Source organism: Hemicordylus capensis, chromosome 15 (genome assembly GCF_027244095.1).
Source record: "Hemicordylus capensis ecotype Gifberg chromosome 15, rHemCap1.1.pri, whole genome shotgun sequence".
Taxonomy (NCBI): domain Eukaryota; kingdom Metazoa; phylum Chordata; class Lepidosauria; order Squamata; family Cordylidae; genus Hemicordylus; species Hemicordylus capensis.
Genome location: NC_069671.1, coordinates 18,771,532 through 18,791,506, shown reverse-complemented (window position 1 = coordinate 18,791,506; position 19,975 = coordinate 18,771,532). Strand labels below are relative to the sequence as shown.

The 19,975-nt window shown below is 49.1% G+C and overlaps 2 protein-coding genes across 12 annotated transcripts in view; one reads left to right on the top strand and one right to left on the bottom strand.

Annotated features, from left to right (window-relative positions):
• Positions 1-926: 926 nt before the first annotated feature.
• LOC128337903 (melanotransferrin-like) lies at positions 927-18,686 on the bottom strand. Of its 3 annotated transcripts, XM_053279552.1 has the most exons (18): positions 18,568-18,686; positions 14,414-14,564; positions 13,997-14,160; positions 13,241-13,340; positions 12,028-12,204; positions 9,536-9,698; positions 9,043-9,107; positions 8,409-8,566; positions 7,645-7,831; positions 7,184-7,332; positions 6,270-6,360; positions 5,260-5,319; positions 4,633-4,815; positions 4,262-4,418; positions 3,468-3,550; positions 2,878-3,062; positions 1,718-1,895; positions 927-1,572 (listed from the first exon to the last, which is right to left on the bottom strand). In XM_053279552.1, exons 1-18 carry the CDS (start codon positions 18,658-18,660, stop codon positions 1,520-1,522), a joined length of 2,397 nt encoding a protein of 798 aa, XP_053135527.1. In that variant the 5' UTR covers positions 18,661-18,686; the 3' UTR covers positions 927-1,519. The 3 variants fall into 3 exon arrangements, with proteins under 3 accessions (XP_053135527.1, XP_053135525.1, XP_053135526.1); XM_053279550.1 differs by having other exon boundaries at positions 927-1,895; XM_053279551.1 differs by lacking the exon at positions 18,568-18,686 and adding an exon at positions 16,241-16,756 and having other exon boundaries at positions 927-1,895.
• PISD (phosphatidylserine decarboxylase) overlaps positions 15,612-19,975 on the top strand; it is a 38,715-nt gene continuing 34,351 nt past the window's right edge. For 2 of the 9 annotated variants that reach the window (XM_053279555.1, XM_053279554.1), the window contains exon 1: positions 16,873-17,342. In XM_053279555.1, the coding sequence (XP_053135530.1) occupies positions 17,257-17,342 (86 nt within the window). In that variant the 5' untranslated portion in view covers positions 16,873-17,256. Of the gene's footprint in view, positions 15,623-16,053; positions 16,101-16,587; positions 16,695-16,872; positions 17,343-17,396; positions 17,788-19,975 lie in introns of those variants that run through there. The other 7 variants (XM_053279562.1, XM_053279561.1, XM_053279563.1 and 4 more) reach the window with 6 other exon arrangements.

Below are 19,975 nucleotides of genomic sequence, written 5' to 3'. Positions count from 1 at the left end.
GAGGCAACGGAATAGAATCAGGTGCAGGATGCAAAGAGGTCTCCCTGGTGGGGAGCCTCTGTGCCCATAAATTGCTGGATGTTGGGATCAGAAGGCTGGTGGAAGCAGCAGCAGATAGGCTTAAAACTGCTACTGTCTAATCAGGTGGCTGGAGATTATACCAACCAGACACACACCATGCTTCAGTGTGAAGATCTGGGTGGCTTAAATAGCTGCATAAAAATGTACGGAGGGCACTGTTCCCTCTAAGGGGTGCGTGTGCTCCCACATTTTCTGATGTCCTCTCAGTTAATATTAGATCCTGCTCAGGTTGAATCAGGAAGGCCCCACTCTGAATGCATGTGTGCATACGATGCTTTGATACTGCCACCCAGAACAAAACTCATTCCGCATATAGATAAAAAAAATTCTGAGCTCTGATGGAGGGATTTCCACTGGTGCAGCTTGACATGTTCCAGTTCTGCAGGGTTGGGGGGGAGATGGCATCTAGTGAAACCTGCTCTTCTAAGGAGCCCATCCACTTTACACTGAAGGGGAGGAGCATCCTTGGCTTTGGTGGTTAAGAGCATGAGCTGGAACTCCCTGACCTCTATTATGCATCAGCTCATGGGGTGGTGATTGGCAAGCTCATTTTGTTCTGCCTCTGTTCTCCAGTCAAAACATTGGAAGAATATCTTACTGGGGTAGGGGGTTATTGAGAGAGTCCCTGCGGAATACCTGACAAGGGGCTAAACGGCTACTGAATGTTCTCACAATAATTAAAGTGGGCATTTCATTGCTTCTGTTCCCCTTGGCTTTGCCACCATCCTGAAAAGAAACACTGGCCTCCTCGCATTTCCTTCCACTGATTTAGGGGAGCAGGAGAGAGGCTGCTTTTGACGGGAGCCACCACCTTCACTGTAACAAACTACTGCTGCCCAGAGGAATACAATTCTACAGAGCCGTTGTTTACTTAGCGCAGGATAAAAAAATAATGTATTTCAGATGAAAAGGCCTAAGCAGCGTAGTGATGAGGGAGAGAATATTTTCCTGAGTGCAGCAGTCATTTAAAAGAAGATGGCTGCAGTTCTTCTTTCCTAATTCTATGTGCAAATCTGGTAGTGAAGCTTCAAAAGAGGCCACTTATGACTGCCCTTTTGACATGATGGGCTTGTAGTTCAAATGTCATTTGCTGTAGTGGTAATTCATGTATGCCACTCAATGGCAAGTTTCTGTGGCAAAGTCTGAGGAGAATTTAGGCAGCAGAACCACCAGCTCTTCCAGCTTGGCACTAGGAAAAGTTTTCTGTTGGTGTTCCAAAAGGCAGCCGTTTGAATGCTAATGGGCAGAGGCAGATGGACCCCGTGGGTGGGGTGGGGTGGGGTGGGGTGGGGAGTGTGTGTGTGTGCGTGCGCACACACTTGCAAATGGAATTGCTGAAGGCCAGAAAAGGGGGCATTCTTGCACCTTAGCAAGAGCACAAGCATTATGCTACCATTACTTCTGCTTCAGGCTCAAAGGAGTATCTCTGGCTGTAGCATCAGTGCTGTGCTGAATAGGTACAAGGATCCTGTCTGCAGAAGTCCAGGATGTCTGAAAACCAAAAGAGGATGTACTTTATGTTTCAACTATTACATGGGGCAAAAGTATAATGCAACCACAGATGAGGGAATCCACCGCTTCTGAGAGGGAAGCTCAATAGCCTGCCATCTGTGGTCTTCCCACAAGCTCAGCTTACCCACAGGTGTGCAGTTAAAGACAGACTCTGCAAGCTGGAAGAAAGACTCCCCAAGGATTTCCTCATAGTCCAAGTGGCTTGTGGGAACGAGATGCTGAGTGGCATCTTTAAAGAGCAGGTCACTTTCTCCATAATTCTGTGACTGAAAGAGCTGAAAGGTTGTGCCCAGGCTCGGTTTCTAAGAAGAAACGGAGAGAGACATCAAAGAAATAAAGACATCCTGCAAAGAGAGGCTTCAGTTCCTCCCTCAACACATACTGTGCCTCTATCCTAAACTGCTCCACTCTGAATTTGCACAGATACTGAAGGGATCTATGTTAGGTTTCCTGATGTGGTTGGAGTACAACTCCCATCATCTCCAGTTGCAGTGCCCAAATGCTAAGAATCCAAAGTTAACCCCTGCTCTGTGTGAATGCATGTGTGAAAAGACAAACCAGCTTGGGTCTCAACAAAGTCAGCTGTCTCCAGTGGCAGATTCGGGGTAGCGTTAAATGCAACAGGCTGGCAGAGAGATCTAGCACGCTGTGGGTACAATCTGTTAGGAAGTTCTCTTGCACAAGCTACAAAGAAATGATTGGGAGTTGAGGCTATGATAAGAGTGCGGTAGTTGGGTCATCCCTGGACCTTCGCATTTCTGTACAGGTAGCTGCTCTCCCTCCTTAAAGGAAGGGAACTCGGGCTATATGTCACGATTATACTCTGCCATGGAAAGCTGTGTACCTCAGCTGAATCCACCCCCAGCTCTAGACTCCCAATATCCCCATCAGGGGAAACTGAGGCATGGACCTGATGGTGCAGCGCCTCCTTGGCCAGACAAGGTATCCCTGTTCAGAGCCTTTCTAGGGAGTCCAAGCATGGTCAGGATCAAGGCCCACCAGTCTACAAGAAAGGGTGGAACAGCCTGGGAGCTGCTGGTACAAGTTTCCATAGGCCAGCTCTTAGACTGTCTGCCTACCTTCTGGATAGGTCCCTGCTCAGCACTGCACCCTCTGACTTTCCAGACACCCCGCTGGTCTTGCCCAGAAGATGAAATGGGACAGGATTGTCGTTTGGGATCCCTGCCTAGGGTATCTTGGTTCTTGTAAGTGCTTCAGAGCAACTTCATGTTTTCACAGATAATGCTTAAGCCCCGTCAGCTCACCACTCTGGAGCTTACTTACCTGAGACTTGGCCAGGAAGTCGTAGACCTTGGTGATGGTCACTGGCCGTGTCACAACCACATTCGGTGGGACAGGGCCTAGGTTACAGGCCCTCCAGTCTGTAACGGCTGCACGGCTTCCATCCAGGCACAGCAGTTCAAGGTCACTTGCACCCCCTCCTGTTACCCAGCCCGAACGTTCCAGGTCTGCAAGGGAGGGAACACAAAGCCCTTGTTTGGGAGATCAATAATCAATGTTGCAAAAGGATCCAGATGCTGGACACCCAGCTCTTGGTCCTAAAACCAGGTTGTACATAACTGGCCCTTGGGTGCTAGCTTTCCCCTCCCTCAACAAATAGCAGCTATGGAGGAAGGAGCTGATCCAAACCAGCAGGGTGGCAGTACCCAAGGCAGTTTGCGGCTACTTGTTACAAAGCAACTGAGTCCCCTCCCAGTGCCCATCTCTCCACTGCCACGGGGCTGGCTTGCAGAGAGAAACCATTCAGGCTGCTGTCAAGTAAGCGATGGAAACATCTGGAGAAAATTTTAATTTGGAAAAATTTTAGCACCTGACAAGAGTGTCTTTCAAAAATAAGAGAAGCGGCATCTTACACTCGATATTGTGGAGCAGGTTATGGTGTTCCAAGAAGGCCACATCGCCAAAGCTTCTTCCACTGGGGTCACCAAAGAGACATCTGGAAGAAGACAGAGTGACCCCGATCCAGGGAACATAAGCTGTGACCAAGTCCCGTTGCAAACGATTTAGTCACCACTAACTTAAAGAGTACAGGCCATTCTTGACGTAAGGCGCTCTGAGTTAAGATAAATAGCACTTAAGGCATGTGTGACTTTGCAACTGTGTTTCTACTTTACAGCACTTGCCATGAGTGGGGAAGCTGTCAAAAAGAAGCCTCACAAGACCAGCGGCTTTGATTTTTTTTTTTTTAAAGATCATCCTGATCGTACCCTACCCCTGTAGGGTACTCAGCAGGGTAGAATGGTTTGAATTGAACCAACTAAATGCAAGTATTTCCTGCTGGGACTCCCAGCATCCCAAGACTTACCAGTAAAAGTCAATGTTTACTGTCTCCCCCTGTCCGGCAGATCTGCCATTAGTCCCTGTACAGGGACTCCTATACATTTCCCAGGTTGGGGATTAGTTGATTTGCTGATGTGACAGTGTTGTGGAACAACAGGAAGCGGCACAACAGTAGAGCATCTGAGGCGACTCTCAATCACAAGGTTAATCATTCATTCCCGGCCATCTCCTGCTCGCCATAGTCCTAACACACTTCATGTGTCAACTGGTAGCCATTGCAAGATTGGCCCTGAAGGGTTTCTACCAAAGTCTTAAAAATGTGGCAGCTGCTAAACAGCCTCCTTTCTCTCCAAACAGTGGGACTCACCTGAGGGCACCTGTATTGCCATAGTATTGTTCATTATGGTTGGCAGCACACCTGGAGAGTCCTTTGCCAGCTTCTGTCTCCGTTTGTCCAATGCAGACTTTGCAAAGGTTCCCATCAGCTCCTGGCATGCAGCTCTTCCAGAAGTAATCCTGGTAAGCTAGGAGGAAGGGATGCCGGTTACCCAGTGGAGTGATGCCACACTGGCCCTGTTCTCGTGACCGCAAAGTTAGTCTGAGGAGTGTGCATGTGAAACACTCAGGAAAGCCTAGCCCAGACCTCCACCCCACGGCCCAACCAGGATCCAGCATCGTGACCCCCTTCATGCATCAAGTTGCTGTGATTCATGTGGCAGATTCTGCTGGGATTCTTACCAGAGCTGAGATTACAGGGGATGGTGTCATTCTCCAGAGCCCCCACAGTATACTGAGAAAGAAGCAGCCACCCCCCTGGACTGTACATGTGGCTGTGGCAAGAGCGCCTTCCCCCTAGATTGTGGATGTTGATGTGCTTGGCGTTCTTCTTTGCCAGGGCCACTGAGAAGAGTTGAGGCAGCGCTGTGTGATGAAGACAGCATTCTGTTAGACTGGAAAGGATCTAAGTAATCAGATTCATCCAGAGCTGCCTGGAGCTGAGGTGCAACAACACTCTCCAACACCTTGCCCAAGAAGGGGAAGGTGGAGACTGATTGGAAATTATTCACATCATTTGGGTCCAAAGAGGGATTTTTTTCCGGGAGGGGCCTAATGACTGCCTCCTTCAACCAAGGAGGCACCACCCCCTGCTTTAGAGAGGCATTCACCACCCCTGCCACCCATGGACCCAGTCCCTCCTTGGAGGGGCAGGGTATAAATATTTTAAACAAATAAACTCCTGCCCCGTGCTACATAGTGGGAGGGTCTTCTGTCTCAGCCAATGGTTCGTGGAAATGCAAAACACTATGATAAGCTTATTAGCACTCCATCCATGTCCTCTTTGTCTTCTCAGGTGTTCCTGTTCACCTGTAAGGTGGGCCAGCGTCTCCATTCTCTCCTCTTTTCTAGCTGGGATGCATTCTGGCCCTGTGGAGGGGGGGAGAGAAAGTGGTGACATCGGAAAATGAAAAACAGGAGGCAGGGGCTGAAGGCCTGTGCAGGGTAACTGGACCACTGACTCCCATCTGGTCCATTATGGAATGTGCAATAAGACAATAAACCAAAATGTTGTAAAAATATGTTTGTTGTAAATCTGGGAAAGCTGCACAGAAAAGTACGACAGTCTCATTCACACTTGCATGCTGGTCAGTCTATGACACTGACAGCAACTGCATATGTCAATAAACAATCACAGGTGCAGCACCATAGAGAAATCTTCAATATCTCAAGTGCAATGCAGTCCAATTAAGATAGTTCATGCATCCACAGACATTGAGCAAAGAAAAACTGAGTAGTGTGCATGCATGTGTGAGCAGCCCAATGTCTGCTTTCCCGGCTGTGTTTCCAGCCCCTTAACTGACCTGCTTTCTGAAAAGGGAGACAGACAGACATCACACCCCCCATGCACAGGGTCAAGCACTCCTGATGCTGCTGTATCCCCTTTGGGTTGTCTTTTGCACCATGCCACTAACTTGGCATGTGGCTAACGGGCACCAACATTTCATGACAATTGTCTTACGAATTCATTAGGAGGCATCAGAAAATATACCCTTCACTAAGGTTCTGCTGTGGCAATTTTGTGTGGGTTTTTAAAAATATGGCACTAGTTTTCCCGTCTCTTGTCATGGTGTAAGAACATTAAAAAGCCCTGCTGGATCAGGCCCAAGGCCTTTCTAGTCCAGCCTCCTGTTTCCCCACAGTGGCCCACCAGATGCCTCTGGGGAGCCCACAAGCAAGAGATGAAGGCATGCCCTTTCTCTCTTGCTGTTGCTCCCCTGCAACTGGGATTCAGAGGCATCCTGGCTCTCAGCCTAGAGGTAGCCTATAGACACCAAGAGACTAGTAGCCACTAGCATGAAACAGAAGAGACAGCTCACCATAACATTCTGCAGCGACAGGAACTAGTGCACACTTCTGTGCAAAGTAGGCATGTGTGGCATCCAGCGTAACAGCATCTGCCTTGTTGTTCTGCCAGATTAAAAAGGGTCTGGTTAGTGATGTGGAGGCTGCTTCTGTAAGAAGGCCAGCCTTCTCTGCAAGTCCTGGACTTTTGCCAGAATCAAGGCCTTTCTTCAGTCATCAATGGTCCAGGTTTGAGTGCTTTTGGAAGCACTACGACGACCTGCAACACCTGTTTGACTTGAGATAATTGCAAGTTAATACACGTAAAGTAAAGTTGCACTGTCGAGTCGGTGTCTGCTCCTGGTGCCCAGAGAGCCCTGTGGTTGTCTTTAGTAGAATACAGGAGGGGTTTCCCATTGCCATCTCCTGTGCAGTATGAGATGATGCCTTTCAGCATCTTCCTATATCGCTGCTGCCCGATATAGAGGCAATTATTGGCTCTCTCAGGCCTCCTACAGTTCTCTAGACACTATAATAAGTTCATTCTCATGACCCTAAACATGGTAGGGTGAGAATCCGGTCAGGGTAGGGGAGCTGTACACGCTCCCGATTGGCGGTTGTGTGTGCACAAAGATCACAGGAGGAGGGGAGAGTGATTGTGTGGGAGCCGGGAGCTGAGTAGGACTAGCGTGGCCAACCCACACTCTGTCCCCAGCATTTTATCGGAGGTGGATAAAAGCCGTCCTACCCAGCGTCTCCCGGCTACCACACAATCACTCTCCTCCCCTCCTACCTGGATCTTTCCATGCATACAGCCATTGATCAGGAGTGTGCAGCATCACTCTGCTGCCCTGTTTGGGGTCATGAGAATGAGCCTAATGTGTCCACAACATTTGGGAATGCAAAACACCCACACCCCTGTTTTGTTCCACTGGCTGTACATGCTCACCTTGATCAGCTCGATGCAGTTTATCATGGAGTCTGCTTGGATGCAGACCAGAGGGTCAGACTTGATGTTCAGAGCCCACTCCTCACACTTTTGGAGTTCAGCATCGCTGATACAACACCAGCGCACCAGGCTGTTAGACAAGGAGCTCCCTGAGACAACAGGAGAGGTCATTATCACAGGAGGACGGACAAGTCAAAGCACCCAGGTATTGAGCCGCCTTCCCTTACTTTTTTTAAAATGTTAAATTCATATACTGCCTTTCATTAAAACAATCCCAAGGCGGTTTACAGCAGAATTTAAAAACAAGATTGTAAAAAACACAATTAAAATATTAAGCTAAAAGTATAAAACATATAAAACAAATCAGATTAAAAAATTTAAAACACAAGCATACAAACAATACAAAAATCCCCTCCCTTCTCTTCCCTTCCTTTCTGCCTCTTGGGAGGCAACTCTCTCACCTTCGTGTCCCAAGCCCTGCAGAAGAGCGACATAATCCAGGCCAAGGACACGGCTGATGTCAGTTTCCTCTTCGACCAACTGCAAGTGCTGGGTGGCATCACGGAAGAGCAAGTTCTTCCCTCTGAATGGCGAAGATGCAAAGAGCTCAAACCTGGCCTTTTCCCTTCCCTTCCTTCCAAAGAGGTGCTGAAGAGAATAACAGATGTTGACTCCTGCAGCATGGCTCAGTAGGAATGGCCCTACTCTGAGTTAAGCCTCAGGCAAGTTCACAACGCCATTAAGTGGAAGATAGGTGCATGGATGGATCTGGCTCACAGATCAAATAACACTGGTCCCAGAGGGGCAGCCAACATTGGGTGAGGTGTGGGGAGGCCCAGCAGTTGCCAGGGCTTCCCTCACTGCTCCCCCAGCCAGCAAATGGTGCATTCTATGAAGCAGCAGCACATACATTTTCCTGAACTGATGGATGAATCCAAGCCACCAACACATCAATTTGCACCAAAGGCCTTTCTTTTATCCTAGACAACATGTTGAGGTTTCATTCACACAAAGACTAGACGAGGTGATAAAACCCTTTTTGGGACAGCCCACCTCAGACTGCAGGTGGGGAGTGGCAGGACTGAATTCTTCTTTAGTTAAAAAAAAAGGAAAGGAAAGGAAAAGGAAGGGTCAGCTAAAGCTCTTCTCCCTCCATCTTTGTCATCTGCTCTTTATGCACAGAGAGTTTCCACTGGAGTCTGCAGGCTTGCCAGTCACAAAGTACCTGGATGACAGTGAGAAATTTCCTGGTGATCTTGTGGAAGTTGTGGCGAGTAACAACAGTCCGTCCTGGGCCACGGCCCAGGTTGCAGTCAGCATAGGTACTCAGAGGAGCTGTGGACCCATCAGGACACAACAGCACATATTCTCCTTGTTCCGACTCTTAAAAAGAAGAAAGGACTGGCATTCAGGGAATTCAGAGTATGGTGGCCGCAACCAATCAACAATTGCTCCTGCCTCTCTTGGTACCAAGAGAAAACCGTAGGCTGAACCCAAACCCCACCCAAGAAGGGATGTTGGCCAATTTTTTTTTGGTGGGGGGGAGAGGGAATAGGCTGCTTTCTTCCACTTGGACTGCTCAACACTCTTATCAGGCAAAAATGCTGCAAAAATGCTGTTGCGTTTTTTAGCAACTGATGGATCTAGTGGAACTGTCTTGCTGCTTGATGCCCTATTTTTTTTACAATTGTTTTGTGCATTATTTATTATTGTTTTTATGTGCAGATTTATTATTGTTTTTATGTGTTCAGATTCTGCACTCTGCATTGAGCTTATTTGAATGAAAGACAGTCTACTATGGAATGAAGTATAAGATAAATAAAATAATAATGAGAGAAGGTCCCTGGCTGAGAGTTTACCTGTAGCATTCTTTATCACCAGGTGATCCAGGAAAGCCACATCTGCCCCCGCACTCTTCAGGCATCTGCACACAGATTAAAATGGCATTAGCACAAAAGGCTGCTTGGCTTAGGGAAATAGGCAGCTGCCATAGACTGAGTCCATCTAGGATCTTGGTCCATCTAGCTCAGTATTGTCTACACAGACTGGCAGCGGCTTCTCCCAGGTTGCAGGCAGGAATCTCTCTCAGCCCTCTCTTGGAGATGCTGCCAGGGAGGGAACTTGGAACCTTCTGCTCTTCCCAGAGCGGCGGCTCCATCCCCCCCCCAGGGGAATATCTTCTTGATGTGGCTCACACAGCAAGTCTCCCATCCATCTGCAACCAGGGTGGGCCCTGCTTAGCTAAGGGGACAAGTCATGCTTGCTTCCACAAGACCAGCTCTCCTCCACAGACCACAGGCTTCTCCTCCCTTACAAGCAACACACACAGTGCAATAGCAAAGGCAAAGCCACCTGAAGGCTCCCTCTGAATCATAGAAGGGCTCGTTGCTGCTGGTCTCGCAGAAGTGGTTCTTCTCCCAGATGTAGGACTTCTGTCCTTGGCAGAGAGTGCAAAGCTGAGGGGAGGTCACTCCAATACCAGGGATGCAGCTGGCATTGAAATAATCACCGATCACTGAAGAAAGTAGTAGAGGAGAGAGTCTAATGAAAGTGCATGAATGAGGTACCACATTTACCTGAAAAGGAGATGATTCCCCTGGTTTTGAACATCAAAGAACTTTCGGAAAAATCTAGTCCTGGCTTGAGGTAAATACAGCAATAAGAAACATCTTAAGCCAGGAATTAGGAGCACTTTGTCGCCAGATACATAGGTTAGGGAAGATAGGAAGTTGCCTTATTCTGAGCCAAACCAATGGTCCATCTAGCTCAGTATGGTCTACATTGATTGGCAATGTCTCTCCAAGGTTTCAGGTTCAGGGGGTCTCTCCCAGCCCTAGTTAGAGATGCTGCCACCCAGGGACTGAAGCTGAGGTCTTCTGCATGCAAACGGGGCAGGCTTTTTGATGCCCATGGGCAAAAAGGCTTTTGCCGCCCTTTTACCTTAAACAAAAAAGGTTTGCCTTTTTTGTAATATGGTAAAGTGGGGGGGACTTTCTTCTCGCCCACTCCACCCTTGCTGCAGCCGCTGCTGCCCACAGAGAGGGGTGGCAAAATCTGAGGAGGGACAACATTTTCTGCCCCTCAAATTTTGCTGCCATAGGCAAATGCCTGCTCTGCCTCTCCCTTAACCCATCACTGCATGCAAAGCAGATGCTCCGCCTCCACCCCTGAACTATGGCCCCATCCCCTTAAACAGGGAGAAAGCAGGATAAAATTCCAGCTTGTCTTTTTGTCAAAGGCGTTCAAGATTTAACTGACTGATCTAGATGGGTAAATCTGAATAGGTGAGGAAACTTTTAACTGCCGGGGCTGCAAGTTAAAGGCACAAAGGGAACAGCTCCACGCCTTTAGCCGCTTGAGGCAAGGCCATGGAGGCAGAGGGTGGCGCTAGCAAAGGAAAAGAGCTAAGAAGAGGGGCAGCAGGGGCCAGCAGCAGGCAGGTGGGGTGAGAGCCTGCCCTTGCTGCCCCCCTGGAGCACTGGTTGCCTGAGGTGGTTGTTTCGATTTGCCTCATGATGAAGGCGTCCCTTACAGGGAATGAAAAATAGGTTATTCAATATTGCTTTTTCTTCTAACAGTGACTGGTGCCTTATGCTTATTGTATTGTACACTATCAATTTCACGCTTCCTTCAGTGTCTCAAAAAGGTACCCATATTGAGAGGAGAGCTGGTCTGGTGGGAGGAAGCATCACTTGTCCCCTTGGCTAAGCAGGGTCTGCCCTGGCTGCATCTGAATGGGAGACTAGAAGCGTGAGCACCTTCAGATCTTCCCCTGAGGGGATGGAGCTGCTCTGGGAAGAGCAGAAGTTCTCAAGTTCCCTCTCTGGCAGCAACTCCAAGACAGGGCTGAGAGAGATTCCAACTTGGAGAAGCCGCTGCCAGTCTGTGAATACAATACTGAGCTAGATGGACCAATGGTCTGACTCAGTATATGGCAGTTTCCTATGTCTTTCTTTTCATTTTGGTAACATGCAAGTGTCTTTAACCTGAATCAGTCAAAAGCAAGTGATTAGTCAAGAATGTTTTTGAATGGCTGACATCTCTGATTAGAGTCCTTTTGAAATCAAAGATGCCACACATGTATTTGGCTACATAAGGGCAGGGACCTTCAAAAGCACCAGCAAAACAAAACAAACACAGGAAGAGAGTGTTTTGCAATGCAGGGCAATTAGGTGTCTCCTTTGGCTTTTGCTACCTTGGCTTGTAGCACAGCTGAAAAAAGCCTGGGGAAAACAGGTCCCAGGGAGTGCAGTATATTCTCATAATAATATTCTGTGCAGGCATTTTACACACTGTTGTTTGACCTATTACATTAATGGACTGGTAGGTTTATTTTGAGGTTGATGGTATGGTAAATTCTCACAATAAGTTTGTATATTCATGCAACAACCACCATATGTATTATGCACTCAATCTAGGCAAAGTTAAGGATTTCTGTGTCCTTTTGGTTTCAGTGGCATCATGTACTTAGATCGCCACTAAACCCAGGCTTAAAAGTTCTTAACTGTGGCTGGATTATGCCCATGATGAGCAGACAGAGGTGCTCTTACCCCTGGACTGCAGGGCCAAAGTCCAGGACCTCCACAGCCCCTGGCCCCCACAAATCCTCTTTAGTCTGTCCTGGGTGGTGTAATTGCCTGACAGAACATGATGATGCTTAATTTGCAAGTGGTGGTGGTGGTGGTGGGCCCTCCAAAGACCTTTAGGTCCAGGCTCCAAAATGACCTAGATGTACCTCTGTGATCAGAAACACATCACTTATCATGGGTGCTATGGTGTTGACTCAAGTTCTAATAGGCAGCCCCTTGATCCCATGGGTACCAGATCTATCACTGTCCACTCACCGTGGCTTAGGGGCTGCTCTTCATCCCACAGCAGCTCATTCCTAGCCAGAAGGAAGCCCAACGGGATGTTCCAGCCTGAGGTCCACCTGGCTCCATTGTGGCAACTACGGGTCCCTTTTAGCCTGTGAATATCCAGTGTTCCTCGTCTGGCAACAGCTACAGCATATACACAGTTACCTAGTGACAGAGAAGGAGATGCTTTAGTTTTACACAGAGAAGAACTCTCCGCATTTTATTTATTTAGCTAATTTTCATACCGCCTCATATACAAATCTCTGGGTATACAAATTTAAAAGCACAAAACAACCAACATAAATAAATCAATTAAAACAGTTTAAAAATAAATATCAGCAAACTTTTAAACCTATGAACTAAAACACACCTGATTAAACAGGTGTGTTTATAGGTGTTTCTTAAAGGCAGCCAGAGATGGGGGGAGGCTATAATTTTTGTTTGGGAGTGCATTTCAAAGCCCTGGGACAACCATAGAGAAGGGCTGGTTTTGGGTTGCCACCAAATGAGCTAGTGGCAATCACAACCAGACCTGCTCTGATAATCTTAATGGGTAGAAGGGTTCATGAACTGCCAACTCGTTTGGTGGCTACACAGGATGAACCTTCTTGGTTACTGCCCCAAGATTGTGGAATGTTCTCCCTGCTGAGATACGATCCTCCCCATCTCTGGGAATTTTCAAAAAACTCCTGAAAACCCATCTTTTTGCCCAAGCTTTCTCAGCTTCCTAAATTTTTAGGTTTTAATTTCTGGTTTATTTTAAATTGTTAAATTGTTTTTAGTTTTTGTATATGTTTTTAACTTATTTTATGCTATTTTTAACAGCCCAGAGACAAAAGTTTGGGGTGGTGTATAAATTTGATTAAATGAATGAATGAATGAATGAACGAATTAAGAAGGCTGCACTCTCTTAAAAACCTTGGACCCTTACCACTGATGTGCTCCTAGCTAAGAAACATATTGTGTGTTGATGCATCCATCTCCTTTTTCTCCTGAGCAAGAGTCAAGTCCTGACCTTCCTCCACGACTTACAAGACTTCCAGTATTCTTAAAGTCCCCTCCCACAGATCTCCCATGCGCCAGTAGAAATATCAGGGATGGTGGCTGGGCCCAAGGGTTGACTCAACAGGCCTTGCACATTTCCATGGGCCCTGAGCAGTTGCTGGGTGCTGGTACAAGCCCTGGGAACACGACAACTGACCTTCCAGATAGATCTCCTTTGCCACTACAGTCAGGCCATAAAGCTTTACGGCTGAATATGCATCTCCAGCATCCAAAGATGCAGCATCTGCTTTGTTCGCCTTGTTAAGGAAAACAAACAACAATTTAAAACAAGTTCCTAAATGTCATTAAGGCGAGTTTTTCTGGTCAGGTAGGCTTTTCCCAACACAGCTCAGAATTTCTGACTGATACCTTGCTTCTAGTCATGGCTGAATCACGATAGGATGAAGGTCTGACTACCAATTATGAAACAACATGCAAGCTGTCATCTCCCACATATGCAGCATCAACACCCTTTACAATAATTACCATATTTCCTGCAGGACAACACCACTCTCACCCCCAGCCGATGTTTTGCTTGCACAGCCAATCAGGAAATTATGGACTACTTACTCTCTGCTCACCCTTCCCCTGACCATTGCAGTCCAGGGTGTGATTGCTGCTGCTCATGCTGTAGTCTGCACTGTGATAGCTACAAACATTTTAATTGATGACGAGCTTCCTTGGGAGTTCTCTCTTAAACCCTGTGCTGCTAATGCATGAAGCTGGTTGATTTGTCACATTAAATACCCATCCACCATTGCAGACCAGCATAGGGGAAGCCTGGCCAGGAGGTCAGGCTGACAAGTATACTTCAGCAACCAAAATGCTATGATCCCCAAAGGAACAATTGGCCCACTGTCTACAGGATTGGATTTGTGGCTTGCATAACTTCTGGGATTTCCCAGAGACTCACCCTAATCTTGTCAATACAGTCATGAGTGTTGTGGGCTCTGATGCAGGAAACCCTGGCAAAGGAGTTGATCATGGTCCGAGGCAATGCCGTCAGCAGCGTCTTGGATAGCTCTGCACACTTCCTCTGCTCCTGGTCAGAAAGGGTGCACCACCGGAACTTCTTTCCTGTTCACAGATGAGAGAGCACAGGTAGCAGTGTCAATGGTGTGGAGCAATTTCAAACCAAGGAGCTTGTAGATGAGCAACAGATTAGTAGTGAACATATCTCCCAACCAAACTCATGGCAAGTTCAACATGCTCGGGACAGTGGCGATATCGTTGCTGGTCTTCACCTCTTAAGACACACTGCAAATTTCTAGGCTGCAATATCACCCTAGGGTCCTGGGCTACCTTTTGTTCACCGCTGTGCCACCCTTACCTGTAGCCAGAAGAACAGCAGTGGCCAGGACAAGTATGGTAGTGGCCATAAAAGCTTTCATGGCCGCAGATGTGCAGCACAAACCCAGGTCTCTTGCACACAGATGACTTCGCCTTGCCTCATACCAAGAATTCCAGAGCAGTGACCAGAACTGTGGGAAGAAAGCAAGTGGGCCTTCAGATATAGGGGGAGAAGACCGAGAGGGACGGTGGACGTTTTTCTGTAAACAGCAGCACCCACTGCAAGCAGAAGTGATGGGCGGGGAAAGGGGCCCCCTTCTTGGCCACAGATGGGAAACATTATCAGTGTTTTGTTGTCAGAGCTAGGCCTTGGCTGGAGAGTTTGCCAGACTGTAAGAGAGTGTTACAATAGCAGAGTTACAACACTTTAGGAACATAGGAAGCTGCCATATACTGAGTCAGACCCTTGGTGTATCAAGCTCAGTATTGTCTTCACAGCAGCTTCTCCAAGGTTACAGGCAGGAGTCTCTCTCAGCCCTATCTTGGAGATGCTGCCAGGAAGGGAACTTGGAACCTAGATGCTCTTCCATCCTCTGAGATGCTCTTCCATCCCCTGAGAATATCTTACAGTGCTCACGCATCAAGTCTCCCATTCAAATGAAACCAGGGCAGACCCTGCTTAGCTAAAGGGACAAGTCATGCTTATTACAAGATCAGCTATCCTCTTTCTACTTTTCCCTCCCCACATGGGCTATTTTTATTCTAGACAGAACTCTGAGAAGCTTATACACCTAATGCTACACTTCCTGGAAAACGTTGCTAGAAGAGTGAGTGGAGGAGAGAGAAAGAGAAAAAGAAGGGAGGAGAAGAGAGAAAGAAGGAAGGGCGAGGGATGGGCCCAAGCCTGTCAGCGGCCTGAGGGGAATGAGCGGCCATGGCGGTACCTATTGGCAGCAAGGAAGGGCCCAGCCAACCACTGCTGCTGTTTGGAGCTACCGAGGCCATTGGCGGAGGCAGGCAAGGGATGGGCCCGGGCTGGTCAGCGGCTTGAGGGGAACAAGCAGCCATGGCAGTGGTGGCAGCGAGGAAGGACCTGGTCCTGTGGGGAGGAGCAGGAGTGGGGCTTGGGTGAGGGCTCTCTGGGGATAGGGGGCTGCAGCTTGGCCAACAGGTGCCAGCAATGCTGCAACCAAAAAGGGTGAGGGGGATGAAAGCAACCAGATGGAGGAGGAGGAGGAGTGCGGCTCAGGTGAGGGTGGAGAGATCTCGGAGGTGAGGGAGGCTGTGGCAGGGGCTGAGGGGAGCAATCAAGTACTTGCACGCAGATGCTCTGTGAGGGTTAAGCTAGCAATCATTTAAAAAGCCAGCTGATCAACATTACAACCTTTTGCCCCCCTTTTAAAACAATATATTGGCTTCTCTCTCTCTTTCTTAAGAGTTATCTCCTTTGGCTTGGCTTAGGTTGCCATTCCATTGGGATACAAGAGAAGGGAGTTTCCCAATCATAGCCTTCAACAGATCCACTTAGCAAATTGTGATCCCGTGTTGCAGATTATAACATTCATGCATAATGCAATACAGGGCGGTGGTTGTTGATCAGTCCTGATAAGAGTGTGAAGTTACAACCTCTCTTTAATACAAGATGAGTCAGTTGCTGCAATAAGAAACAATTATATTCCAATGAGGACAATATTAATGCTGAAGTTGACGAAAACGCTACTGACAAGGTATACTTATATCAGCCACCACATCCATGAGCGGATCCAACATGGATGCGGAGACTCTTCTGTGAGATGTGTAAAATCGGGATGTTTGAATGTGCCTTAAGACTGGTGCAATGGGAACAGGAATCAAGAGCAACATTTACCTCACAATCTCTGTTCCTTCTTCTTTTTGTAATATTCAAAACAATGTAACTCGACATTTGGGTAGGAAAACACTTCACAAGAAGTCTTCACAGTGACTTCTCCAAGGTGCCAGGCAGGAATCGCTCCTCTCTCAGCCCTCTCTTGGAGAAGCCGCCAGGGAGGGAACTTGAAACCTTCTTCTGCTCTTCCCAGAGCGGCTCCATCATCCCCTGAGGGGAATATCTTACAGCGCTCACACATCAGGTCTCCCATTCACATGCAACCAGGGCAGACCCTGCTTAGCTAAAGGGACCAGTCCTGCTGGCTCCCACTTGACCAGCTCTCCTCCCCCCTTTCCAAGGGGCGACCCTCTCCTTCTCTTGAGCAGGGAGGGGGAGCAACTGGCCCTCTCCATCCCCAGCACAGCACCCCTCCAGGGGCTGTGGCCCACCACCTTGTGTGTCTGTTCAGATGGTGAGCCGCCTGGGGGGGAGGGGCAGGGGACCGTCTGACTGAGGCACTGTTTATTTTCCTTGGCGCGCAGGGTTTCTTCGCCTTGGGCCCCCAGGTGTGGTTGGGACTACCACTCCCAGAATCCCCAGCCACACAGGCCGCGTCTGGGGATTCTGGGAGTGGTAGTCCCAACCACAGCTGGGGCCCCCAAGGTGAAGAAACCCTGTCTAGGGAAACCGCTTCGGAGGATTCGGTTGAGGAGCGGCTTCTCCATCTCCGCCGCGGCGGTCTGGCTTGGATCCTCTCGGGACCAGCCGAAGAGCCCGCAAAGCAGCCGCGGGGAGCGCCCAGAGGAGGCCCCTCAGGAGCGCCTTCCTCAGGCCTGTGGCGGCGGGGCGGGAGGTCCAGGCACGGCGGCGGCGACGACGCCTCAGCAGCCAGCCTGGCGGGTAAGTCAGCCCGCCTCCCTCCCCGCCTCCTCCCGGCGGCGCGGCCGGGGCGGGGGAAGCGAAAGAGCCGGCGAGGCGGAGAAGGCCGCCCGGCAGCACTCAGCCGAGACTAGCAGCAGCAGCAGCAGCCCAAGATGGCGGCGGCGTGGTTGGCGTGGAGGCTGCTTCTGCCGCGCGGGGGTCTCGCCGCGGCGCCCAGGACCAGCGGCGGCCGCTGCAGGTACTACCGCAGCCGCCTGGCGGGGAAGGGGCCGGGCCTGCCCGCTGGCTGAGGGGGCCGCGCTACCACCACTACCATCATGGGCCGCCCTCCTCCTCAGACCCCGGCGGCGGCGGCGGCTTGTCCTGCCTGAGGGAAAGCGGGGCAGAGCAGGGCAGGCCAGGCTAGGCCGCCCGCCCCGCCGGGGAAGGAGCCGCTGCCTGGCGGGCCAGAGGGGGAGGCGCTCTGCCCGTGCTCGGGGCACCCCTGTGCCTGCCCTCGGGGTGCCCGCATGATCTCCTGGCCAGGGTGAGGGGGCTGGCTGGCTGCTTGCTGCGGGGTGCATGCCGCGGTCGCCCAGAGGCCGAGTCTCATGGGCGCCTCTAGAAGGGCATGAGAGGCTCCTGGACCCGTGAGGGGTCGAAAAGGATGCTGCCTCTCTGGGGACCGGCCTTTCATCCCGGAGGTGAGGGGCATCCTGCGTAATGCGGGGACATGGGGAGCTGCCATCTACAGAGTCAGACCCTTGGTCCATCTAGCTCAGGGTTGTCCACCCAGACTGGCAGCAGCTTCACCCAAGGGTGCAGGCAGGAGTGTCTCTCTCGGAGGTGCTGCCAGGGAGGGGACTTGGGACCTAGATACTCTTCCCATTTAGTTATTTGACATATTTGTATGCCGCCCCGAACACAAAGCTCCAAAACATAGGAAGCTGCCATATACTGAGTCCCAAGCTTGAAGACTCCTGGTAGTTTGGAGGACTGAAAGAGGGGAAGGTTGCCACCCCACAAAGGGGAAGGATAGAGAAACTGGAAGGAAGGGATGCTGGATGTGAAATGGGAGAAACCAGGTCCTTTTACCCAAGGGAGAAATGGGTGCAAAATGTAACTTCTTCTGTGTTGTGTCTTCACAACTCGCCAAAGCCCTGAGGGAGTCAAGCTATTTGTGACATACTGGCAGGAGGTAATTCAACATTCCTCCTTCCTAACTCTCTCGCTTCCGCCTCTGTGGGTTGGCAACCTTACCCCATGGTTTCTCAATCTTGGGCTCCCCAGATGTGGTTGGACTACAACGCCCATCATCCCCAGCCACAATGGCTGGGGATGATGGGAGTTATAGTCCAACAACATTGGGACCCAAGTTTGAGAAACCCCTGCCTCACCACCTTCTGATCCTCCATGGCTCACTTTAAGTGTCTTTTCCTTCCTTGCGTGCCGTACCAGCTGTACTTTTCCGACTGTCATATTACCTGGCCTATTTTGAGCTCTGGCTTCTTTTGCTGCTCGGGCGGCTTGTTTGATTTCAGCAACGAACTCCTTGCTCCTCTGTTCAAAGTGAGCATGACTATTTTCTTCTCAGATGCTTGAGATATTTTGCTGGGTGAACGGAGTTGTGGACTCCCACTCTGGAGTTACTGAGGGCAAAAGAGCCGGGCTGGAACTCTGATCCGAATGACCCACAATCTTTTTATGAGTTCATTTCCATTTATAGTTCAAAGATTGGACTCTAAATAACATCATTAGCATCATGTAGGCATCAGCCAGGCCACTGAGAGTAGATACAACTGTGTTTCAAGAGGAATTTTGAAATCGGCTCGGGCAGAACTCTTCCCTCTTCTGCCATTTTTATGTGGCTGAGGTGAAATCTGTATTCGGATTCTTTAGCACAGTAATACATTATTATATTACATGAGAGAAACATGTGAATTGAATGTCTTTTAAAATACCTTCCATACTGAGTTTTGAACGGATTTGATTGCAAGATAATTATAAATCTAAAATGGCAGAGCCAAACAGGTAAATAGCATCTGAGTAATGTTGAAGGTGGTGGTGGTGGTGGTGGTGGTGTGTGTGTGATGTTAAGAGGCACTTGGATGAAGGAAGTTGCATCTCCTTTCCTGCCAGCAGTCCCCACCTGCCCACCCCACCACTACGACTTTCAGCATTGGAGCCAGACTGGGAGAAAAGGTGTTTGGATGATGGCTTGCAGGAGGGTAAGCCATGGACCTGCACCCTAAATTAGCCTTTGCTTTCTACATGATTGTTGCAGGCGTGGGCTCAAAAATAAATGTCCTGTTGGGCTATCGAGGTCTGTAGCAGGAGTAGACTTCCTTGCAGGGGGGGAAGATGGCTCCCATTAGTGAGGAGAACACTGCCAGAAGAAAGCTGCTCCCTCCAGCTTCTTACTGTAGACACCTCACCTGGGAATTATTTACTGCCTCCTGTTTATTAACACACAATGCAAAACAACTAGCAAGGCATTACTTCAAAACTGGATCTAGTTTTAACATAAACTATATCTTAACATAAACTACCTGAATATAAAACTGGATATAGCCATTCATCATGAACTGCAGCAACTGGCGGTTGAATATTTTGGAAGCATGTCTGGGGGAAATGTAAAGTAGGTCAGGAGATTGTGTATATCTTAAATATTGCATATTCACTACTATTACTATGAACATTTATATACCGCTCTTCAACCAAAGTTCTCAAAGTGGTTTACATAGAAAAATAAATACTGCATTAATAAGATGGTCCCCAAAGGGCTTACAATCTGAAAAGAAACATGAGGCAGATACCAGCCATGCCATTGGAAGGATGCTGTGCCGGGGTTCGATAGGGCCAGTTGCTCTCCCCCTGCAAATATAAGAGAAT